General features: G+C 42.8%; 1 protein-coding gene across 1 annotated transcript; it reads right to left on the bottom strand.

Moving 5' to 3' along the window:
- Positions 1-13,235: 13,235 nt before the first annotated feature.
- On the bottom strand, positions 13,236-26,899 carry LOC308375300 (hatching enzyme 1.2-like; the record flags this gene model as incomplete). Its single annotated transcript, XM_080851377.1, has 9 exons — positions 13,236-13,280; positions 24,829-24,982; positions 25,095-25,176; positions 25,304-25,482; positions 25,981-26,098; positions 26,198-26,338; positions 26,446-26,527; positions 26,624-26,731; positions 26,828-26,899. The coding sequence occupies 9 exons, from the start codon at positions 26,897-26,899 to the stop codon at positions 13,236-13,238; spliced, it is 981 nt and encodes a 326-aa protein (XP_080707503.1).
- Positions 26,900-27,111: the final 212 nt, after the last annotated feature.

Here is a 27,111-nt window from a genome sequence, read left to right as displayed (position 1 = left end):
GAAAAGGTCAAGTGAACCAAATGTCTTTAGAACGTTTGACCTCAGGGGTCACATAACTGGGGACAAATGATACATTGACATGATTATTATTTAGAAGAAGAGAAAAGAAAAAAAGGAAAAACCCTGATGTGCCATAACACTAAGCACATACGGTAACACTCAAGGATTTATTTCAGTTCCATGACATTGCACAGTTTATTGTCCTATTTTCTTTATAATGAGTAGGGCATTATCTTTACTGTTCAGGAAATGCTATGCTAAAGTAATTTTTTGACTATGTATTTTCCTTTACCATGGTTACATGCCTCAGACAGGACACAATAAGAATGATGGGTTAATTTGGACTATGGGCACATGTTGTACAGGAAATAGTATAATTAACTAATATATCAAATTAAGTGTCCTTAGTATTAAATGCATCATTAGACCCATGAGATTAATTTAACTGTAATGTGCAAGTAATACATTCCACTCTCTTGTCCTCTCTGGACAATTTGTTTAATGATATAATGATTTTTAACATTTGTGTATATGTTATGTGGGACACAGTATTTGCCATCTGAAACCAAGAGCAATGTTGATTATGAGGACTGATTAACAGCCTTTTATATAGAAATTAAATTAAATCAGAAACTGCTGCTTGTACGCTATAAGCATTTATTTTAAATTTGGATTTTAGCTACTGCTGGGCACATACAAAAATGTACTGAAAAACATACTTTTGCCATAAATATACTAATTTAACAAAAAGTGAGGCCCTTTGATGAGCCACCTTGTTAAATTAAACCTGCAGCTATAATCAGCAAATGACACTGATTGCAAAGCAGTCACTCTTCTCATAAACTAGTGATTAAATGCTTTAAACTCTCCCAGCCATGGAATTTTTGTTCTCTGAACGGGTACATTGCCTTTATGGCCTGATTACACAGTGGTCTTGTGCATTCACATTCATTCACATTCAAGTCAACAGAACATTTCTCACAGAATAATCATTTGAAATGGAGAAGTTAATGACCAATAATTAACTGATGAATTCTATCTTATGATTTTCTACAGCATTGTTAACTGTGTATTTATTCCAGACAGACTTTCTCCATAGTGGACATTCGCCATACCCGTACGTCTATCTGTGGGTTTCAGCAGGGCAGTGACCTAACTAGACCCAAGCCTTGCAGAGAGAGAAGATAACATCTGATAACTCCCTACTTTGTACTGTCATCATCAGACACCTTCAGTTTACAGATGCTCCTGAAAAGCCTTTGTTTATGTGGGTACGTGCAGCCGGGGGAACTCTATGCAATTTACTGAGACCTTTGATGTTACAATACAATCCTGACACAACGCTTCTGACAGAATGATCACATAATTACTGCTGTGTGTGCCAACATTTAAACTCTGCCATTCGCCACAGAAGGCCGTGATTACATTTGCATATTTGTCTAATAATGGTGTAGCTAGCACCTGCTTACAAGGGAAGAGACCTGTAGAGAGAGAGAGACGAGAGTGTTTTCTCCCAGTCAACATCCTCACTCAACTCCGGACGGGATTTAAGGCAACACAAATCGGAGAATAAGCACTCCGAAGCAGATGGACTTGAAGGCATTAAATGAGAGGGAAAAGCCTGAGCTGAATGGATATTATTCCTATAAACCATTCGGATCACTGAAGTGGAGAAATTCAATGATTATTTTGTGCTTTATAGATAATTATCAACTCACAGGCTCACAGTTACTGTATATCATCTTGACCAAAGCATACATGAGTGAGCATTAACACTGAATTGGTCCAGGCTTGAATCATGATAAACAAAGCTTGACAGGGTGTGAATTCAAAGGCAGACTCTAATCATGTTTAGATCATCACGGGTAAACAAAGCCACCTCCACTGAGAATCAGGACATAAAAACAGAACTATTTACATCAGTTCCTATTGCCACACTACTTCAACTAAATGGCCTTTACTGTCAGTCCTCTGGCCTCCCTCTCTTTCTTTTGGCCTTTAAGCCCCAGTTGAACGTGGGCTATTCATTTGATTGTGCTGTTCATGTGTGGTATTGGATAATGCGGGAGCTGAATTGTTTTTGGTAAATGGATACCGCAGTCATATCCCGCTGGGCTGCTACACGTTGCCCGTCTCATTGGTTTGAAGTAGTAATAACAAGTGTTACATAACGATATGCATACCTTGCATTCGCTTCATTGCCATTGTCCTAATGATGGCTGATATTTCTTATTTATGGATGTCTGACTAGCATTGCTTCAGCGTAGCAGAGCCCAGATGCTTGGGAAGTGAAGGAAAGAAAAACTACCCATAACCAGCCGATCAACCAGCGATCCCCACGTTGACATTCATTTTAAAACCGCCATATTGGTACCAGTTCTCAATTAGACGGACGTATTTTGGCAGGTGTGTCAGCTATAATTATTGAAAAGGTTTGGAGGGTCACATTTGCCTATATTAAGATCCTGTGGGGTGAGACAGGCCCCCTGGTGTCAGAGTAGCATACATTTAGAAAGCCTTAAAAATAATTCAATAATGCAAGTTCCCCCAGTCTCAGAGACTTGAGTGGAAAATCCAAACTGACTGGGATTATGTAACGGTCGCGAGCAGTCCTCTTTTTATATCTCGGGCCGCTGTCGTCGCCATGGAAACCAGTTACCAGAATCGGTCTTGCCTCCCGATGGCATGAAATAATACGTTCATTCAGATGTGTGTTCCCCCCAGAGATAGTATGTGCATGTGTGTGTTTGAGAGAGACCAAAGGCGAAGGATGGCCAACATTAGGTACACCTACATTCACCTGAGAGGGCACTGTTTGTCGTTGCCATGACGTCTACTGATCCTAACTCATCAGCCCATTGCCTCTTAGCTGAGGTTTCCACAGTTTTCTTTGTTGGAGTAAGTAAAATCACTGTCCTTGTAAGTACTTTATATGAGAAAACAATATGTAAACATTTTCTTTATCTTTTGCTATGGCTACCCACGATGATGTTCATCGTCTTTTAACAGAAATACACAGAAATAAACATCCCTTCACAGCACAGTGTGTGACCTCTTGTTTGTTCCTTTGTCACAATTACTATTATTATAGTGTCATTATTATATGCGATGTCTTAATAGTTAGTTTCTGCTTTTCTTTTAGAAAGAAATGTGCTATGCTTGTGCAGATCTCAGCCACGGCCTGACCACAGGTCTTGACTAGGTGGGTCTGACTTATCGCATCAGGTGACTAAAGATGGCTGGCTGGAGCAAATAGCACGGGGAGTGAATGGGTGATCAGTGTTGGTTATGGGTTCATTCAGAGAAATGAGGACCGATTGGGTAGCCAGCATTAGTGTGTGTGTCCTGCACCCAGGATAAGATTCCCTAGGTTTGCTTCACCGTCACCGTCACCGTCACCGTCTCAGCATTCCTCTGCACTCTACCTGTTCTGATCACTTCCTCCCAACTTGCAGATCGTTGCCATGAAGGCTCCAGTTGTTTCTTCGTTTTTTTTTTTGGTTTGTTTTCTTTTGTTTCTGGTCAGAATCGTGAACAGGACCTAACTGGTCTCTCTTCCCACAGCACTTTGGTCTTTTTTTTTTTACCCTCTCTCTCCCCAGCTCTTCCGGGAGGTGACAGTTGCATCTCTGCGTGAGGAGCAGCCGGGCCTGAACACGGGGACAGAGCCTGACAAGCTTCGGCTGCCTACTGCCCTCCTGGCCTTGGGGGGCTTATCTGGGCTCTCTGTCTCCCCGCGCTCTGGCTCTAACAGCACGGAACTCATGCCACTCTGACTCTGCTCAGATCACATGTCTGCTGACTCGGCCTGCGTCGGGGCCCAGGGGGGGGGGGGCAGGGGACGCCTAGATACACCACTCTAAGGGGGGGGGGGGGGGGGCTAGATACACCACTCTAAAGGGGGGGCAGGGGGGGCCTAGATACACCACTCTAAAGGCGGGGGGGCCTAGATACACCACTCTAAAGGCGGGGGGGCCTAGATACACCACTCTAAAGGCGGGGGGGCCTAGATACACCACTCTAAAGGCGGGGGGGGGGCACCCAGATACACCACTCTAAGGGGGGGGGGGGGGGCACCCAGATACACCACTCTAGGGGGGGTGGGGGGGGGGGGGGGGTCACCCAGATACATCACTCTAGAGAGGGTGGGGGGAGTTGGGGTGGCCTGGAAATATCAGCCCGAGCAGGATACACATGCTGCCCTCAGGTCTGTTGGAAGAGAGATAGGATGAGTGAGTGAGTGAGTGAGTGAGTATGTGTGTGTGTGAGACACAAATAGTCGAGAAGTAAAACACAAGATACAAACAAATCAAAATGTCTTCATAATATGTACGGTGGTGGGGAATGGGGACATTTCTACAGCTGGTTTTCGTCTGAAAGTTAAACATGGAACAATTGGAACAAATTCAACAAACTTTTAAATTCATCAGTTCATTTGTTTTTTATGCCTGCTCGCCGATGAAATCTTTTCAGTATTGTTCGCATATTCACCAGACATGGATTTTTTTTGTCCTGTCCATCAAACTGCACACCTCACACAAAACACAATGGGTCTCATTACCTCCGTCAAGGAGGTTACGTTTTAGCCCCTGTATGTTTGTTTGTTAGCAGGATTACGCAGAAACGCATGGACCTATTTCCATCAAACTTTGTGGGGAGATTGGGTAATATAATGGCAATAATTGATTCGATTTTCAGATGTCAAGGTCAAAGGTCAAGGTCACAAGGCGGAGGTATGCATTCTCTGAATGCTCCCATTCTTGTTCTAAATGTTTCTCCTGCGTCGCATTGGAGATCGCATTGACTTCTGGTCTCAGGAATGGATTTAATAATTGAGCAGGTGTTGGTTGTTTACTCAGATGCATTTTTCTAATCAAGTCATATTGAGGGTACGGAAGACAGAGGCGTCGTCATGGCGAACATGCTCCCCATGTGTCACCCGGCAGCTTCAAAGGCACCCTGGCCCCGTGTGTGTTTACACCTCCCAGCATGATGCTCTGTCTGGTCTGTGATGATTAAAAGACCTGGAAAGAGTGATGTGTGTATTGTGTGATGGTGGGTGTAGGTGTGTAGGCAAGGGCAGGTTTGTGTTTGTTTGACTAGCGTTGTTCGGTGGCCTCTAACACTCTCACTGTGATGTTTTTCATCTTCAACATCTTTGAAGATCCATTTTGGCTGGATGTGCTTTGGCCACTGTGGAAACCTTTTTAATTTGCTAAAAACAATTTACTAAAGGGTTGCAATGGACCTTGTGTGCCTTTAACAAGAGGTGAATAATATTTTACATTTTAGCCTTTAAAGTGTCAGTTATTTCTTTGAGATTTATCAAACCTGATGATAGATCATATCATGGTAGTACTGATGTCTGTATGGCCCCAGTTGTGGTTACTCTGAGAAAACATGAGTAACATGATCTTTGCACATCTTAATTTATTAACGGCGTAAGAGGAAAATCTTTGTAGACTTTCAAGCTTAGAGGCAGTAAATGGATTATATTTTCCTTTTGAAATAGGATCTATGGTGCTAACCAATGCCACTTAAGAGAGCAAACCTCAGAACTGAACACTCTCTGACACACTCAAGAAACAAGAGAAACAAGGAACAAGAGTTCCAGTGCTCTTTTTTTTTTTTTCAACAAATTACAATTTGCAATTACTGTCACTTTACACCCGAGTGCATTTTTGTGGTCCACCCCTCTGGAAGACTGTAGGAAGATGGATTTGAGATACTCTGCCCCCCGTAAGACTGGAAGCTTTTCCAGAAACTGGCCATTGCCAAATGTTGTATTAGGTCATTAATCTTTAAAGTTTTAAAACTGGTCATGCTTTGTACAATTAACGTTTTGGCTGCTAATGCTACAGGATTGACTGCTTCTGTTACTGTGTTGGTGCTGCATTGTTAATTTATATGAGCTCAGTGATCTTGATGAAATACTTGGCCTGGATGTACAAGTGATTGTAATGGTAGACTGCATGAAAATGATTGCCAGATTATAGGACACAAATCTCTACTCATTAACTTTGTTTATAATTATACAGGCCAATTTATATGACATACGTGAGTTTTGTCAGGGAATGAAACACAGAGAAATGATTTCCACCTGGGCAAGGAAGAACTCAGTGGAAAGTCTGTGAATATAGAGACCTTTAAACCTTTGCAGCACAGTGATTGGTAAACACAGTCATTTGCTGTGAAAATGCTGATAGTTAAAGGTACATTGTGTTGACAGAAAATAAACAGATCTCTGTTTACATTCACATGCGCACAGTTTAGCATTTGTGTGGGTGTCAATACAGACAAACAGACCAACCAAATTCACTTGCTGGGACCATTTTTTCATTATACCATACTTTAGTGAACAAAACCTACATAGTGTCCCTTTAAATTTGTTTCTTATTTCCTCTTGAAAAACACAAACCGTGAAGTCAGCCATGGCTGAGGTTGTTAACCTCCATGCCTCACTCAGTGAAAACAACATGCATCCACTCTGCCTCTTAACGCTGTGGTACAAGTATTCTTTTGTTCTTCGGTGGCCTGAGTCAAACAAGCATTCAGTAGCTTGAGGCAAAAGTGTGAAGCACAATGTTTTTTAATGGGCCCTTTAATCCCTGTTTATTTCCTCTTTATGAGAAAACACCAGGCCCTCCCAGCACGGCGTGGGCCCCAGCTTCGCCTGATGATATTAAACAGGAATCATTTCACTTTCCAACGGCAAGCGGTCCCGCAGGGCTGATGAAAACACGGATACATAATTTATACGGCGTCTTTGGGCAGAAGCGGGCGATGATTCGCAGCAACGATGAGTCAGAGTGGCACGAGACAGGCGGACCCTCCGATGTCCTCCGGAGCGAGCCTCTCGCCCAGGGAGACTTGACCTCTGACCTTCCTCCAATTTTTAATATTAGAGTCTAAATTTCAGGCCGCTGGGAAGGCTGTGTGTGTGTGTGTGTGTGTGTGTCTCTGTATGTATGTGTGTGTGTGTCTAGGAAACAGCATGCATTTGCATAAAACCATCTTCCAGGCATAATTTAAATAATAACTATGCTGACACAAAGCAACAAAATAAACAATTACAGCGGACTCTTAGTTTTTTCCTCCAGAAGCATTTCATATTTCTCTGTTCTATTTCTCTAGTGCAGGAGTGAAAACACTTCCATATTCAACATGTGGTGTTAGACTGACCTTTACTGCTACTGAATACTGTCACCATAACTATATCCTTGCCATACAATGCATGGCAATTTATTTTAGATTACAATGTTTGACAGACTTTGAATTTCGTAACAGACTCTGCTCTCAACCAATCCCAGTTGGACATCTTGTGAATCCGAGGTAATTATGCCTCAGTGCCTCAGACTACATTATTTGAACAAATTACAGGGGGATTGAAATTCCACTACCTCCAATTCAAACAAGACATGGGATGGGTTCCCCGCATGCAATCTAGCTTTTTCAACAACGAGGGGGCTGGAAAATGAAAATGACAGCAGGTGAATTGAAATGACCTGTTAGCTACCAGGTTGTTCATAAGACGAGACAGATTTGTGCTATTCCACCTCACTTCATGCTTATGTAGTTATCGTAAAGCGCTGCCAAATACAGAAAGTGACAGGTGTCACACCGGTGAGAAATATCACCATTGAGTCGAAAAAAACAAAAACATGTCTGTCATTTTAGCCCTTCCCTAAGGTGGACCTGTCTTCATGACAGACAAACCCTAAGCGTTTATTCGGGGCCACGGGGATGAGTATGGGAAACGTATTCCAGCGGAACCGAGTGGGTAATAAATGCTGTGAGGTGCACTGTTGGGGCTAATGACGGTCTGCTGAGTGACTGCTCCAGCTGTAGAGCCTCCAGGTGAGGATGAAGCTCCGAGATTTAAAGAAGACCTTCAAATGACTTCCTTTGGATGAGGACACGCGCCTTAATGAAAGTAGATTGAGCCATAAAACAAGAGGAGGTCCTGGTGGCTGGAAAAGGGCGGCGTGTGTGGGGGGGAGGGTGGTGTGTGGGGGTCTTGGTTTGGCGGTGGTGAGGGTAGAGGTGGGGATGGAGGTTGCCTGCGAGAGCGATAGCTCCAGAGATTTCCTTTTCCCCCTTCACACTACAGATTGGTTATGGGTCAATAAACAGGCGTGAGCTCTGCCTCGCTTTGTTGTCTTATGCTTTTGCATCGTATCACAACGTCACACAAATCACACCGAGACTGGAGAGACGGGGACCAATCAGAAACCCAGACGACCGCATTCCAGGGGAGAGCTCCTGACTGCATTAAGGCACAGTAATGACCCACAAATGTCACTAGGTAGAAATGATGGCTCCCCTTTGATGTGAATTGCTTGTTGTTAGAAGGACCAAAGTGGATCGATTCCTTATTTTGTTGGAGCAATTTAGGGCCAGCATTGTCTGTCTCTTTTGGGTAATGGAAAAGCTCAGGTAAATTGTCTGTTGAGAAAAAAAGAAGATACAACAGAAATACATAAGCCAGGAAAGGCTACAGGGAATGTATAAGATAAGGTAGATAAGAAGAAAGCCCATTCAAGGGACAGCATGATATTTGGGAGATACCGGTCATTATTTTGCTAACCCTCTCACTATTGAAGCTGTTCTTCCTTTTCTAGCTGGGCGCTGGGTTTGCTGGCCTCCCTTTACGGCAATTGTTCAGGCTCGTGGAGAGACCGGTGGGTTTGCCGAGTGGAAATCACTCAGTGGGAGAAACACTCAGCGCCCGGCGCACGATGCCAATTTGTTCCGCCCGACACGACCAGCCACCTCATTTAGGGCCCAGCAACGTCTGCACCTCACCTCCCAGCTGTCATTTGCATTTTGATGGGAGGGCGTGTACTGATATGACGCAAGGTCACCGCCTCCGATGAGCCACAGGAACACTCAAGCAGGTGACACAAGAGTGGGAGATTGGAGATGCCGTACATTTCTATGGTTTCTTTATTTAATTCTATTTTCTCCATGGAGCAGCAAAGGCATGATGTGATAGCACTAGGTAGAGCACAATGCAAAGTGATAAGAGTCATGGTTGTCTTTAGAGAGATTGTCTCATCTTTAGAGTATCGCCACAGGCTGAGGGTGACTCGGGTGTTTTTTAGATTGGATTACTGGGAATTAGGATAATCTGAATTGAGTGCTCCGTTGACTATCACAGTAGTCTATATAACCTTGACAGTGGTGCAATAGAGAGGTGCACGTTTGTTTCATAATCCTTTAAGTTCATAAGCGAGTGGACACAGACGTCCGACACGAAACACTTCCCTGAGCTGAATGAGCAATCAGATGCTTCAAAACAACAAACTTCTACGCACTTTCAGAAAGGAAAACATACTTTTGAATGTTTAATAGGGTTTAAAACATGGTTTCAAACCAGGCCGCTGCTTTGTCTTACAAGCACTACTTCAATCTGAGATTAAAAAAAAAAGTTTTTTTAAGGCACAGACATGCACTGTTGCGATGGAAATACGGATTGCCACGATGGTGTATATGTGAGAGAAGTGGTAAGTCTGTGGAGGGTCCTCCGTGGCTTTATTGTGATAGACCCCCGCCGCCCCCACCCACCCCCGCCCCCACCCCCCCTTCCGCACTCCGCCGGCAGGCTGTTCAGAATGAACCCGAGAAAGGGATGATGGGTAATGGAACCCTCTCAGGCTTGCTTCCCTCTGTCTGCCGATCCCCACACTTCACACGACTAGGACAGGCAATGTGTGTCTAATGTACTGCCATCTCAATGGAGTGTCAGCATTGCACGGAAATACTGTATACACACACACACTCGCTCACACACATACGCACTCACTCACACGTATACACACTTACACACATATACAGACAAATAAACAAGAAATCTCATGCACACAAACATAATGCAGAGACATACGAAGAGACAAACAAAAAAGCAAAAAAACACACTCTCCTCCAAGCCCTGCTCGTGACAGCCCCCTTCCCATCGTCTCTCTATGGTGATTAGATCTGTCCATAAAGAGAAATGTGGACTAGAGCAGTTGACCCTGTTAACAAACACTGGTGCACCTACTGTAGCAGGGACATACATGTGCTTTATGTATGCATACACACACACATACACACACACACACACATATATACACACACACACACACGCAAACATACACACACGTATGCACACACACCCACTACTTCCTTTATAGCCCTATCATTCAGGCGAACTGCCATTCTGTACTCCATTGTGTCTTGGTCTAATTGGATGAGTGCCCGGTTATTCTAACCCTGACAAAAGCTGCTCTGTTGGAAATGCTCAATAATGTACAGTACTGTCTGTCTCTGCAACCTAGTATATGCATGGCCAACGAAATTCACAGTCAAGGGTAAAGAAAAAAAAATTGATTTGTCTGTGTATTTTTCCAATTTGTAGCTATGGTTACCAGATAGAATAGAACAGGATCATAGAATAGAATATGTGCTAACTTAAAGCAGCACAACGGATCAATAGCTATTCGCTAAAGGTATGCTTGCAGCTAAACCTAACGAAATCTCTTGAAATGTGCTGACTTTGACATTATGACAAACTAGTTACTCAACGACTGTCCTTACACTGTCAAACATCAAGCAAGTGCAACATAAGACAAAGCAAGACGGCAAATAAGCTACTTACTAGATCGGCAGAAAGTAAACAAATCAGGCCGGCAGGCAAAACTACAGAACGCAGTTATATGCCAATGGACCCTGCTATGGCAATGGCACGGAGGCGATTCTCCATATTAAAAGTCATTGTAGCGCCCCAATTTTTTTAAAGCTGTTATTTTAAGGTTAAACTGCTTATCTTAACCCTAATCCTGAAGTATAATTGTTGCACAATGGGGCTTTAAGTGTGATAGTAATAGTTGTCAGGCAGAGTTTCAATTCTTTTCTATCTCACTCTGGCGCATTCGCCAGTACCTCTTTCAAAAAATGATCAACCCATCCAGACTCCATGACGAGTTTTAGATATAGTCAGAATGTCATCAGCTGGGTATTGTTACAGCATTAGTTTCACTTTGTCTGTGAGATCAGATGGCTGTGTGGAAAATTCATTCTTCTGCATGTGCTTCCCCTGTGGCAGACAGGCCTGAAATAAACCAGGCGATACATTCAGATGGATTCTCTTAGACAAAAAAATGACGGTGAAAATGATGGAAGATGGAAGATGTGTTTGTGGGGAAGCAGCGGAGGACATCGGCTGTTTGTCAACGCTGCTCCTGGGGTGGGGTCGGGGGGGTGGGGGGTCACCAGTGTGAGAGGTAGAGATCCGATGTGTAGTTATGGCAACGGAACTCTGAGGGATTGAGGGAGCCTGGCGCTGGTCAAGGGCCTTGGCAAAATATGTTTTTGAGATTAACACAATGGAAGTCGAGATTTTTCATTTAGGCTAAACTTTCTAACTACAGCTCTTTGAGGATAGATAGTGATGTAGATGTCCCCAGTTAACATGGCTATCCTAGATATTGAAGGGTGGCTGACTGATAGTCTCACTAAAGGATTATGCTTAGTTAAGGAGATGTTTTTTTTTTACTTGTCTGGGAGAGGAGCCGAGGCCAACAGTACTCCGCAACAGCACTGGGATCACCAGAGAGAGTGATGGGGAGATGGAGATGCAGGTAGTCAGCCATGTCCTCAGCCATGTCCTCGGAAATGTCCTCAGCCATGTCCTCAGATATGTCCTCAGTCATGTACTTGGATATTTCCTCAGCCATGTCCTCAGATATGTCCTCAGATATGCCCTCATATATGTCCTCAGCCATGTCCTCAGATATGTCCTCAGATATGCCCTCATATATGTCCTCAGTCATGTCCTTGGATATGTCCTCGGAAATGTCTTCAGATATGTCCTCAGCCATGTCCTCGGATATGTCCTCAGATATGCCCTCATATATGTCCTCAGCCATGTCCTCATATATGTCCTCAGTCATGTCCTTGGATATGTCCTCAGTAAAGTCTTCAGATATGTCCTTTGAAACGTCCTTGTATATGTCCTTTAGATATGTCCTCAGAAATGTTCTCAGATATGTGTCTGACCGACCCGTCCCATTCGTGGGCAAAGATGAGGCGCTCCGTGCCGGCGCCACGTCCCCCCTACCTCACCTCTGTGATGCAGACGCCATGGGGACGTTCTGTCAAAGCCCAGATGAAAGAGGAAGGATCTAGGAGGATCTCCAGGCGTCCTTCAGGTACAGAGGCACAGTGGTGTTTTGGAATCGAAAGTTTGGAGTGACCCAGTTTGGCAGATGCAGCTGTTGTGTCCACAATGTACCCTCAACCTCATTCAAGAACAGTTTTGAGTAAAGCGAAAGTATACTGATCAAATGTAGAGCCACTTATCAGAAATAACTGCTGACGCTTCCATTTGTCAATTCTCAGAGAGACTTGGGATGTATTTGGCACTTGTTTTCATGTTTTTTTCCCAGATGTGTTCATAATGGTGAAATGCACCAAAAGTTGAAATCAAAGCCCCATTTCCCATCTCTAGTCGTGTGTTTCATGTGGCTTTAAACTTATTTGCAGCTTGGTGTGAATGGGGATGGATGTTTGCTTGAAAATGTATTAATCTTGAGAATATTCCCATAACTTTGATGAACCAGTCGAACTCACTGAAGTGTGAAGGTCGCAGAGTATTACGTCGCTCGCATCGTTTTTGCCCCCCAGTTGCCATGGATACTTGTAGGGAATGAATAGATGTTGTGCTCATTTTGAAGGGCACACTGAAATTGGAGAGAAACCCGATAAGAATGACAGAGTTGCCTGGCGTAAATGTGATAGACCCTACGAGCATTGAAGCCATTGAATGAGCTGGCCATTGCTTTCTCCGAATGCTTTTATGCTTCTGAATGTTATGGAGTTTCTGAGAGCAGTTCCCTTGCCAACACATGGAAAGAGTTGAAGGTGTTTATATTATTGAGAGCTCTGGTTATACAAATGCTTTTGGCGATCGTGGTTCAGCAAAAAGACTTCCATACTGCCCTCTCAGTGGTGGTGGATAGGCTTTCCAGCGCATTCTATGACTTTTGTTTATAGGGTCTCTTACTATCAGTACAGTTTACATCATGCAGTCCGTCAGCTGTCGGCGTTGTAGAAGATGGCGTCTACCATCCTAGCAGCTCAAATCTGCAATGTCACCTCATGTCTTCATTTCCCAAGATGACTTCACCTATTTTTTGGGGGCACCGAAACAGGAAGGGGGAGGGCTGTTTGGCACAGATTAAAGGAGAGCAGGATCAGGAGCAGGAGCGCTCCTCGGGAAGATAAACGACCTCGTTGCACTGTGGGGAGGAACATCAAGAAAGGAGGCCACACAGGCAGAGCGCGGCGGTCACCCTATCCTCTGATCCTGTTCCTCAGACACAACCACACACACACACACACACAGCAACTAATGCGCACATACAAACACACTCACACATTCACACACATAGACACACACACTTGAACAAATGCGTGCATGCATGCACATACTCACACATTCACAGACATTTACACATTCACACACATACGAACAAACACACACACACACACGCATACACATAATCAAGCTTTAGGTTATTGTGAAATATACCAGCAAAAAGTTTCTTTTCTTTAACCTCTGCTACTTTGCGCTGCTTTTTTAAGCCTGTAGTTGTTTCCTCAGAGGGCACACAGGTTATGAGAGACTGTGAGGGCCCCCCCATAGGTATGTATGTTTATTCTCATTAAGAAAAGAAACAGGCAAAACATATTAGTGAAAACCATATGTTTGTGTTGGATTAAATGAAGTGTTTATGTGTGTGTGTGTGTGTGTGTGTGTGTGTGTGTGTGTGTGTGTGTGTGTGTGTGTGTGTATGTGTGTGTGTGTGTGTGTGTGTGTGTGTGTGTGTGTGTGTGTGTGTGTGTGTGTGTGTGTGTGTGTGAGTGTGGGTGTGTTTGCAAGTGCCAGGTGTGTCCACGAAAGCGTAAAATGTTTGTTTACTGAACGATCAGTCTTCACCACCTGTTGCACAATACCTTATTTAATCTCTTTATCTTGATGACATCTATATCTCCAAGACAGAAAAAAAGAATCATTTACATAAGACATGCAGATGGACATCTTGCTTTCCAGAAGGGGCATAGCAGAGGAATATGGAACAGAACCGAAAGAGGAAGCGGTATGTAGAGAATGCTTATGGGGCACTCACGCATCCACATTGGGTTAACGCTTGACCGTTGGCTTGTCCGACATTAGGGAGTGTGTTGATAATGCAGACATTTATATCGCGAGATTGACACGTCACCAAACAATCTTGCCGCTATGAATTGCGGCCTGCTGTGTAACATTGTTAGCAAGCTGTTTACCTTGTGGGTAGTTTTCTTGCTAACGTAAGATAGTTGGCTCAGACTACTCACAAATCACCTCAGATGCATTTGTTGATTACAATCTGAAATAATCTAACCACAATTCAGTTCCGCAACCCATGATGCGTTGCAGCCTCTAATGGTGAGTGCCCCGTTAGAATCATACATTTGAAGCAAGTCAACGGTTAGACCAGTAGCACAAATTCACCCTTTAAAAAAATAAACATTGAAATACACGCAATACAATTACATGCAAACACATTATAGAAATACACTATTTCAAAATTATACATGTACACACATATCCAATAGGAGAGCAGGCTGGCATGCTGCTTAACTTTCTACTTCCATTGGGACTCCAGGCCAGGGGCGGACTGGGGGGAAAAAGTGGCCCGGGAGTTACTGTCAGACCGGCCCACTCAATACACGGTGCGCGGCCCACTAAGTACACAGCGCGCTGCCCACTCAGTACACACCGCATTGCCCACTCAATGGATCGCACGTATCGGTCAGTGGCCTACTGGGAAAAATACCCATAGACTTAACCATATTTTGGTTGATTTCAAAGAAATTACATCATATATGCTTGTTTTTTAATAACATTTGGATCCACCAATTTGCCTGGATGGACACATGGAATTAAATGATACTGGCTATTGTAACACTCCAAGGTAGGTATAGTTTGCAAGATGAATAGTATCAGATCAGATCAGATGGTTATCAGATCAGATGGTTATACGTATAACTACAAAGGTTATTGGTTAGTACACTCAAAGCGTATTAGATAAATATACTTGAAATTAGTGCTGTCAAACTATTACAATATTTAATCGCAATTTTTTTGTCCATTATAAATGTCCCTTCATTTATTTTGTATCCATTTATCCATGTTTTATTCCAGAATCATCTATCTAGATAACATAAGTGTTGTGAAACGCAAGCTTTACTTGGCCAATTCAACACCTTTAGATAACATATTAACAATCTATATAACATATTAACATTGTTTATAATGTAAGTGTTGGTGTAACACAGTGATTTTAGCATAACAAACTAGCTGGTTAACTTATTTGACACAAGTTACAGTATTAGAAATGATAAGATTGCCCTATTTACAACTACCACCATGGATAGCTTGCTCATCGATTGTAAGCAAGTGACTACGGCTAACATGTTAAAATAGATAATCTCGATGTTGACAACAGCTTGCTTATTTTACCAGATCATAACCGTCTCAATTTAAGACATACCGTTAGCTAGGCTTGCTGTAGGGAACGTTACCTCATCTGTGAATAGCAAGCTAACATTTGTCAAGGTCAACGCCACATCTTACCTTATCACTGTCACCAGTCAGTGGTTTTCCAAATAAAATGTTGGCTAGAGTTGACATTTAATAACACCTAAAACTAAATCAGACTGACGGGAGAGATTGACAGAGGCAGCAGCAAGCTGTGCCTCATCCGTGTTAAGGGCTAGGGCTGACTGCACACGTCAATACGGTTGCGTGTCCTGGCTGGGCTTGTAAGAATCCCAGAATCCTCTAGGCCTACCTCAATCGGCACAGCTGAGAACACTTCGGCTGTGTAAGAACCAATTTTCAGGTGTTCATTAATAACATAGAGATATCAAAGTCCGTAAAACACATTTAAGAAGTAACGTAAAAAAAAATAAATAAAAAAAAAAATCGAAAAATAGTCACCATAGGTGTGAAGACAGATTGTAAGTAGGAGTATAAATTTCAGTCAGTGCTTCTCAATTAATGGATGTCTTAGAGAAAACTAGATTAATGTTGTCTTCAGAAGCTATGAAATATATTATACAGATATGCGCTGCGAGTGGGCCTGATGGCGGTGGGCCGGTTGATGATTATGATGGGCTGGTGTATTGGGCCATCGGCCCACCGGGGATATCCCCGGTATTCCCGATGGCCAGTCCGCCCCTGCTCCAGGCCTTATCTACTACCCTGGACACGTCGTCATGTTATGTCACATCATAATTGGAAATAAAGATAACTTGATCGGGTGGAACTCTCAGTCTGACAGTGCCCTTGTAGGGGTTCAGATGCACAAATTCTCCCTGTAGCTGTAAATGTGTTATCTGCTTTTACATATTGGTACTGGCATAATTGGGGTTAGAGGGTGTCACTGCTGTTGTGTGATTCACAGGTGAACCAATGTACTGGGAGTGTGCCCTCCCTCTCTGCGTTGTGTTGTGTTGTTTTGAGATTAACTGATGCAACAACCAGACCGGTAGGAAAAATGTGGGCGGGGGTAGTGGTTGAGCACTGCAGTCCCATGCCCACATCCAGGGCTGAGGTGCCCTTGAGCAAGGCACCTTACCCTGATCACTGCTCCCCGGTCGCTCAAAAGCAGCTCACTGCTCCTGGTTAGTGTGCTTCACTTCACTGTGTGCTGTGTGTATCACTACCCTGGATGGTGTGTTTGTGTGTCACTATCTCTGCCAGAACATAGTCACTTTCAGTTCTGGGTCTTGCTGTATTTATTGCGGTTTCTCTGGTACCAAAGAAAAGAAAACAGAACTCAGGCAGGGAGTGGGTCAGAGCTCCTGCCAAATAAAACAAGTACATCACTTTGAATCTATAAGTGCTCGGTACATCAAACTCATGCTAGTTACACTAAGAATTTTCAATGTTGCACCAGCTCACTAGCATCCCACTGCACCTGTTGCACTGCTAGTATGATGCAGTGTTGGAGCCCAAAACTATAAAGGTTTAAGAAAATGAAATGATAAAACTACACATCTGTGCAGTTGGTGAAACATATATTGCATAACACATGACAGGAATTCTAGAAATATTTAATAACAGGAGCAGGAGCACCTCGGTCATGGGATAGTAACGAAAGAGGCAGAACAGGGGTTAACAGCCAAACTTAAGGGGTCCAGCACGAGAGTCATGCCACACCCCTTACCCCCTACCACTGTCCCTACAGAGACATGGGAAAATGAGAATACACATACAGAAAATGCACAGATTAAGTTAGGAAGCACAACTTCAGATGGGAAGTTCAGGGAAATGTATCCTAACCTGCTTCTCAAACCTAAACGCACAGGGAAAATAACTATTAGAGGATGGAGAGATAACCAAGACGCTCAGGAGTAATAGAACACACTGAGTGATAGAACACACTGAGTGATAGAACACTGAGTGATAGAACACACTGAGTGATAGAACACACTGAGTGATAGAAACACACTGAGTAAGAGTACACACTGAGTGATAGAACACACTGAGTAAGAGTACACACTGAGTGATAGTACACTGAGTGATAGTACACTGAGTGATAGTACACTGAGTGATAGTACACACTGAGGGATAGAACACACTGAGCAAGAGTACACACTGAGTGAAAGTACACTGAGTGATAGTACACACTGAGTGATAGTACACACTGAGTGATAGAACACACTGAGTAAGAGTACACACTGAGTGATATTACACTGAGTGATAGAACACACTGAGTGATAGTACACTGAGTGATATTACGTTGAGTGATAGTACACACTGAGTGATAGTACACTGAGTGATAGAACACACTGAGTGATATTACACTGTGACACACTGAGTGATAGAACACACTGAGTGATAGAACACACTGAGTGATAGAACACACTGAGTGATAGAACACACTGAGTGATATTACACTGTGAGTGATAGAACACACTGAGTGATAGAACACACTGAGTGATATTACACTGTGAGTGATAGAACACACTGAGTGATAGAACACACTGAGTGATATAACACACTGAGTGATAGAACACACTGAGTGATAGAACACACTGAGTGATATTACACTGAGTGATAGAACACACTGAGTGATATAACACACTGAGTGATAGAACACACTGAATGATAGTACACTGAGTGATAGAACACACTGAGTGATAGAACACTGTGAGTGATAGTATCCCAAGGCAATCTGTAACAGCTAGCCTTTTTTTGTGTGTCTTGAGGAAACCGTCATTCAAGGGCTTTACCATGGTATAGACAGTGGGGGGTCCAAATTAATATTTTTTTTGTTTGTTTTTTACGTGCATTGCCTACAATTCTATATTTGTATATGAAAATGTGCATATTTAGAACATAGTTTCGAGGTCTACATTGACAATTTGAAATTCACAACTAAAGGAATACTGTAATTATCTGAGAAATGATGTTCTAAATGTCAAGTTCGCTTAATAATGCGTGTGAGACAGACTGTGTAATAAGGTTGACATGCTTATTAGAATGCTCACTCCGTACCTGACCCCTGCACCCCACATTCACTCCCTCATCCTATTGGCTCCCAGCCTACCAACATAGGGCTTCCTATTGGTTAAACCCACATGTCAATCAACTGTTATGAGTAACATTGAACAATACCACACTAAATGTGCGAATAGTAGGCCTAGATTAAAACAAATGTTGTAAGGCTGTCTCTAGTCTCACATTCAAATGTCTCACCCGATCACCTGCATGTCCAGAGCATGTCCCTGTCTGGTCACTGCTTTCAGCATGCCTGTCTCTCTCCCTCTCTCTCTCTGCTGCCTGCATTGTGACCACATGTCATTTTATCAGAAGAACAGCGACTTACCTTCATGATCTATCATTTAATATTCTACTTTTGTGAGGCTACTCGTTTTATTTGCTTACACATGAAGGTTGGTATCAAGTTACTAACTGTCTGGAAAAAAACATGTATGCTCAGCTCCTGGTCCCGTTTTCTCCACTTTTTAAGTAACCTTAAATCCTCCATTACTCTTCCTCCTCTCCACCAAGTTAACTAACGTTACTTTCGTTGCTCTCCACTGACTGATGAAAAAGTGTTAGGTGACCATGACAACTTAGAACGACGCAAGGGGGATTCAAACGAAATCACACAAGTGTACAATTAGGAGGGGGGAGTCACACACTTTTTTCTTAACAAACGACCCCCCAAAGAATTACGCCTGTGCCATCATTATGGTGCATAAAACAGACACACACACACACACACACACACACACACACACACACACACACCTCGCACCTCGTATTCACATAGGCAGCACTCAGCTATGCTATCTCACACATAACACACACTCATACTGTCCGATCCTGTCTAGGCACTAAGTGAAAGGTGGCTAGCACTGACCTTCATCTGGTTTGACAGCTCACCTCCCTGTCTTTTTTTCCATCCCCCTCCTTCTATCTTTGCCTGTTCCTCTTCTTCCCTCGCTTTCACTCTCCCCTCTGGCTCTATCTCTCTTTGTTCTCTTCTCTTCTCTCATTCTGTCTTACTTTTTGTATTTTTTCCAACCTCCCTGTCTCCATTCTTCATTCCCTTCCTCCCTCTCTCTTCCTCTCTCTCCCCCTTTCTGGACCAGGGAGCAGACGGGATCTCCCTTGGCCTGTTCTGCACCCCCCCCCCCCCCCCTCTTTACCATGGCAGGTTGCCAGCTGCTTGGGGGGGAATCCTTGTCACCCTAATGCGCCCTGACACCCCTGAGTCTCCGCTGCTCTGCCACCACAATGGGACAGGACCCAGGGCCACTAGGCTCCCCAGAGCACAGTATCTCTGTGAACCTTGCCTCAAGCCTGCTTCATGGTCAGGGAGTCTGGGGAATTTAGCATTTTGAGCAAGCACTGCGAGGGAGTGTGATTTAAGTCTTCCCCTTGTGGTGGAGTTACACAGGGTGCAGACCCAAACCAGCCTTGGCTTGGAGTGCTGTGGCCAACAGAGAGCGGTGGCCATTTTACATAATCTGTTCATGTGAAGGGGGGGAGGGGAGGGGGCCTTCAACCAAAATTAGCTTGGCCGTTCCATATAGGGATATTTTAGCACAAATCTTTGAGCTAAGTCAAATGGGGGAAGGAGACATTGCGAATTTCAATTATGTGTCTTGATTACAAAAGAGTATGGCTATATGTAGGCAAGTTTGCAATTTGTTTGCCAGATTGTTAGCAAAATATGTGTTGAGAAATCATATAAATCAAACTTCAACCTTTGCCCGAAAACTGATGGAACGGCAGCCTGATGGCATTCGGGCAAAGCCAAATAAACCACAAAGTCTACCTCTGAATAGACAGACAGACAGACAGACAGACAGACAGATAAACTGCTGATCTGTGGTGATGGGTGTTGTGTTGGCAGAACAAGCAGGTGGTCTGTCCGAGTAGCATGAGATATCTTCTCGTAACACACCATTCCCCCATTCCCTCTATAAAAAACATTGCATTGAGGCACAGTAGGCAGAGCATGCCAGGAAACACGACGGCAGATGGCACCTTCGACAGGCATAGCCTCTCCATATGGCAATCAGGGCCAATGCCTCCAATGAGGTTGACCATTACATCAAAAAAATGGCAGGGGAAAAGGGCTGGCTTTTTCAGTGAAGTGCCTCTCCCCTTGCTTCCACGGTGATTATCAGACTTGGTGGACGGGGGCCATCACTCATTTTTGGTGCGTCAAATAGGGGTGTTTGATAGGGACAAAACATGATGAAGGACAATAACATGATTGAAAGCACAGGAACCAAAAAATCACTAGCTGATATGTGTGTGCAGAAATTCATATGAATTTTTTGATGAACTGATCGGTGATGCTTATTTAATCTCCAGGGAAGATCTATTGGCTGCTTTATTGATTCGGTATTGATTCCTTCTCTGATTGAGCCATACTTCTTCATCACGCAATACATATCAGCGTTTCCAGATGTTTCTGACTGCCTGTGTCTCAGCTCTGGATGACAGATGAGTATCATCACTGCCGGGGACTGCAGTAATAAAGCATAGCAGGCCAGTCTGACCTCCTCCCATCACCTGTTCGATCTGTTCCGGTCAAACATTGGCGCCTCAGATCAATCACTTCTAGTGACTAGTGGTTTAAAAATATTTCCCCCACAGCATTTATTTCCCTGTTGACGTTGTGCATGTTCATTTCCAGTTAGGGTCATTTCTTTTTCCTGGCTTATGCCTCCTTGAAGATAAATGATTTCAGTGAAGCAACTTGGTATGTGTCTAGCCATTCTAAAAATGATGGCTACTGCCACTGCTTTTACCTCTGTGGGGGCGGCCTTTCACCATACAGCCTCCTGACAGAAACTCTGATAGAAAAGGCTTGTTTGCCGAGGTGCTTGTGTGCAGAACCTTACTGCACTGAACAGTCTCAAACTGTCAACCATGTGGGTGTATAGAAAACCCCCAGAAATCTCTCAGAAAGGGCAAAACATCCTGATATAAAAGGTCAATAACATAAAATGTGTGTCTCTATTTCCCAGCACTACCTTGTCAACTGGCATGAAAGCCTCCATGCACCCCATGGTGAGGCTTTAAATCAGGAGGTGATAGGTGAAAATTCACCCTAGTTACCTCAGGACTCCGGAGCTGCATGAAAGTATATTTATTAGACAAACAAACACAAACAATTGCAATCGGGCTCCCCTCACAGCACAAGGCTGACAGTGAAGGCCATGATAAACCCATCGCACAACGTTTATATAGTCAGAAGTTTAGCTTTCAGCAGGGGTAACCACGTGGTGGATTTCTCACGTCCGAGGCTCCCTGTCTTGCAAGGATGGCAGTTTTGTGCAAGGTCGGAAGAAGCACAGTTCCCGTCTTATCTCCTCTGGTCTAAACATGCTCTTGTTCATATGCAGACTGAAGAAGTGGCACCTAATATTCTAGTTACACACACAGAGAGAAAAGCCAAGCACATGATTCATACAAGGAATATATTAATACAAGGCACTTGATTATTATATTCTTAAGTCATTAACAGTGTTTGGAAATAATCTCAATCAGGAGGGCTTCCTCGTGAGTCACTCTTCAGTGGGTGCTCGTCCAGAGCCGCATCTATACGTATTCATGCTCCAGGCACACGCTCTATATGCGACTGGCATCAGTTGGGCGTTAAACACGTAAACTGCAGATGTCATCCATGTACAGTATGTGAATGCACACAGAAAATCCCACACTGTTGCTCGTATGCACATTCATAAAAGGTTACAAAGTATGCACAATGCTTCATTCTGATTGACATAAGTTCATATTACTTTTTATACATAGTAATGACGGCTCTCATTAACTGTTATGATGTTATTAGTATGAGCTCCTACTGCCTGAAGAATTAGAATGTGTAATAAAGATTATTATGACCGCCGCGCAACAGTCGGAGTTTTTTTTCTTCTGGTTTTTCAGATTTTTTTTCTGGTTTTTCTGTTTTTTTTTTCTTTTCTGTTTTCCGATTTTCTGTCAATGATTCCCGGGACACTGAAACAGCGGGGTGCACGAAATTTGGTGGGCATGTAGCCCCACTAGATTAGCGTGGGACCATTGATTTTCCTTTTGATCCGTTGCACCCCCCGTCAGACTGGACCCCTTTTAAAGAGGGTGGGGCCATTCAGTTTTCTGTGAATAAGTCGAAAACCGTAGGGCCTAGGAGGACCACATTTTTTTTGTATGTTGGTCTTAAGAGGCCACGTCAACCATTCCACTACCACTTATTTCATGTTTCTAGTTACAAATGAAAAGGCAAAAATGGAGTGTTGTAAAAAATGTTGACAAGGTCAGAACTGCACGAAATCGGAGGTGTGGGATCATTATGACACCTTCAGATTGCACGTTAAGTTTCGTGGAATTCCGTTCACGGGGGGGCATGCAATAAATTGATTTATATGGTTATACACTTGATTGCTTACAATTAGAATGCCGTTTCTGTAGGTCTTTTAACCTATTCAGTGGCATTGTTGACTATTGTTGACTTATACCACACAAATGTGTTACAGTATGTGAAAAAGTATTTCAAAAATATTTGATTTAATTTATTATTTGTACATATTTGCATATTATCTTTTATGTATGATGCATTTTAATTACGAATGAGAATAGGTAATGATACATATTACTTTTTTGAAAGTGGAAGACATGATGAATTCTTTGTCCTATGTGTCCTCTGATTTCTGTAATTCTGATGAAATCCTGTGTTTTATGGAGCACTACTGTGTTTTAGCCAACTGCACCACCATGGAACGATACTCTCCATATAGACCATATGAAGGCAGAGTTTTCTTGTAGTTTTATAATTCATTGTAGAAGCATAAACACTATCATGATGTTGACTTCAGACAAACATTTGCACGGTATTTCATGTTGTCAGTTTAATGCCAATTTATAGTGATAGTGTAGGGTTTTTGCAGTTTTTTTTACAGATGTAAATGCATCTGTTCAAGAAGTTAGACAACTTTGATCAGTTTCAGCACTCCTGATGGTGTTTGCAAGGCAAGTCTGTTGGCTGTTAGCCAGTTAGCATGCTAGTTTTAGAAGAAGAAAACTGCCCTGTCTCGTAAGGGCATAGTCTACTGGACGCTTCCCAAATTGTGCCCACACTCTGTGCCAAAATCTGTTCCTATGTTAAAGATGCTACGGAGAGCCCATCATGGGCAAAACCCCACTGAACCCATATGGAAGCTAAGTAAGTTAGCTCTCATGAGGGTCCCATGTCCTGTAGTCGACCCACAGAAGCGAACATGGGCAAACCCACAGCACAGGCATGCTCATTGTCCACCTATACTGGGCCACATTGACTAATGATCCTTAGGGCCCATCATGGCCCATCCCACATTGGACCTGTGCAGGATTTCCATGGCTCAACCCTTGTGGATGATTCCACAGAGACCCCACTGGGGCTCCGTTAAGAATTTGTATGACTCTGCCCACAAAAAAATCTGAACTGGGCCCACATATACACACTTGCTCTCTTAGTTCCTGACTTGTTGACATTTTGGCCTATAAGTGTTTAGGTGAACTGTTGTGCGGCTGTTCTTTAAAAGAAGGATACCGAGATCATATGTTTCTGATTCTTGAAATAGATTATTTTGCCATATTTCATGAAAACAAAAGACCAACAACAAGAGAATGAGTTATTTTCAGTCATTTTATTTTCTAGTAATATCAATATGACAGTAGTGATGCTCACAAGATAAACTTTTAGACAAAGGCAAAGGTACCACGAGGTGAATCAAAAGTTCTGAAGGTTTATTCCACGTACACCTATAGGGAGTCAGTTCCACATCAAGGTAGACAGGGTAAAGACTGAATATCAACATACAGTAGGGGTTTAAGTAGGGTCAGCTGTGGGAGGTCATAGATCCATAGGGGTGTGTTACAGTTGAGAGGTGGGACAGGGAAGGTTCCGGAACATACACACACAAAGGCAACATGGTAAATAGGTGATGTGTATTAAATCACCCTGGCTGAGGCCAGGCTATCAATACACATGGCAAACACACACACAGGAGAGCATACATGCTTGCAATGCAGTGGTAATTATATGACTGTATTAATTTCCATCATATATATTCATCTGTCACATTGTGTTCTGTGATCAAGACGTCATGTGGTGGATCCAGACTGGGACAGCACCAGTTTGGGTTTGGTTCTGTTTGGAAGAGGAAAGGATTGTCAGAATTGGATTGCAGTACTCATGATTTCAACAATCTCAAAGTTCTTTGATGTTTCACCATATCATACAGGAGGTCATACTCACAGCATCCATAGAGTTTGTTGATCCTCAGGATGTCAGTGGTAGACATTCCCTTTCTCTGTCCAATTTTCACATTTGGGTTTGGAATTGGAGTGATTGTCTCCTTTCCCCACTGGGTTGTGAAAGCAGTTCTACAGAAGGAAATGTGGACAGTGATTTCTAAAAGTTTTATAAAATATACTTTTATTTAGTAATGTGAACGAGTAAAAACAGCTCTTTTATTCAGTGGGTCCCATTTCTTACCTCCCATAATGCATCACAGAAGTGTAGTCATATGGAGTGTTCTGGTTGTTTGTGCGTTGTTTCTGGAATTGGAAAGTAGTTTCTGCCAAAAGACAGACAAACAAGAGCTTTAAAAATATGACTCTCTCTCATGAAGAATTATTTAAGATATAGTCGGTGTTCATTCAAATTATTCTGAGAGAGAATTGAGGATAAGTAATATGGCTTACTTGGGTCGACGTAATCCCAGTTGATTTTCACATACTGGTCTCTGTCACTCCTGGTTTGTTCATGGTAGAAGCCCAGAACATGGAGGAGTTCATGCTGGATGATGCCGTGGTAAATGCAACCATTCTTTTGGAGGGAGAGCATCTGTTTGCCTCCTGTCTTCCCAAGGTATGTGTAACACCTGACAAAGGGAGAAACAAAGACTACAATAGTTACAACAGGGTTTTATTAACTTAATAATAATAATAATAATAATGCATTTTATTTGTATAGCACACTTTCACAAACAAAGATGTCTCAAGGTGCTTAACAGGGTCACAATAGCAAATTAAAACAGTGCATTCAAAAACAATACAGAAAAATAAATAAAATAAAAAACAACTTAAATTAGTTATTGTATTCCTTTTTTATTTGTTCACAGAAAGTATTCTTTACAACCAGGATGTGTTAAATGACATTATGTTACAAATTACCAGTCGGTCACACACTAATCAGCATTAATGTATATTTACTAGTAATTATGCATGTAATCCCAAACTGGAATTATTTAGGTAAAATGTTATTACCAGCAGGATAATTAGTGAGGGATTAACATTTAAGAGAGAAAAGCTAAGCTGTTCTAGAAAGCAGGTGTTTGTGGACGTAGACATTTTCAACACACTACAGTCGACAAACTCACCCAGCTCCGTTCTCAATGCTGATGAAGTCCCTCTGATTTGAGCGAGCAACAAACTGAACACAGGTTCTTCTGTTGAAGGTTGCCATGGCTTTTTGAATTTTCATTTTGTCAATGGATGCTGAAAAGCACATCAAACATTAAGCACCAATGCTCAATTGGGGTGCTTTGAAATATATTTATTGCATATTAAAAAAAAATAAAAAATAATAATACTTACAAAACTGAGAGTTGACTGTGTATGGGACCTGAACTTTCCCATTAGAAGACTTCCTCCATAAACATTGGTTGTTCCAGCAAGCCAGAGCATTCCTGGTTCTTGGCACAACAATATCTCCTTCCATTAGAAACTCACTGGAAGCTGAAAGATGAAATGTCATTTTTCAAGTTATTCTAGTGACACTGTAAGTTTATGACAACGATCATTTAAATGAAGCAGTTAAATAGTTTAAATAATGAGAAACAGACCATTATTGGTGGCCAGAATCTGTGTAGTTATGTCCACACTGTCAGACTCCTCTATGAGAATCTCATCTTCATCGACGTCCTCCTGAGAACAAATAAGAACCAAAATGTTCAAATAAAAGGCACCAAACCCACAATTAGGATTTGAAAATTACATTCTGAATGTAGCAGATATTCTCACCATGACAGGCAGAGCCTTGGACAGGCCATTGTTGGTTGCCGGATTCTGTGTAGTTATGTCCACACTGTCAGGCTCCTCTATGAAAATCACATTTGTATCACCGTCTTCCTAGAGGCAGATGGAACCCAAAAAGTGAAGATGAAACGGTACAAACAAATAATTAGTATGTAAAGATAGAGTTCTGAATATCTCAGCCATTCTTACCATGACAGGCAGTGCCTTGGACAGGCCAAGCAGCAGCAGCACAAGAAGGGAGATGGAGGCTCTGAGGTCCATGTTGCTTTAGTGTGTGGAGATGCTGTGGATGGCTCTGGGGCTCTGTGTTTGAGACCCATCTCACCTGAGCTTTTATACAGCCCTCCGCAGGTGTGTCTGCAGGGGGATTTAGGCCGGCTGTCAGGGTCAGGTGTCTAATGGAAGCTCTTATGGGAGGACACCACCACCTCTCCCAGAAATTCATCAACTGAACAAAGACATAGCAGTCATCT

Source organism: Sprattus sprattus (assembly GCF_963457725.1).
Source record: "Sprattus sprattus genome assembly, chromosome: 14".
NCBI lineage: Eukaryota > Metazoa > Chordata > Actinopteri > Clupeiformes > Clupeidae > Sprattus > Sprattus sprattus.
Note: the sequence above shows the minus strand (reverse complement) of the source record. Positions and strands in the feature narration are given on the sequence as shown.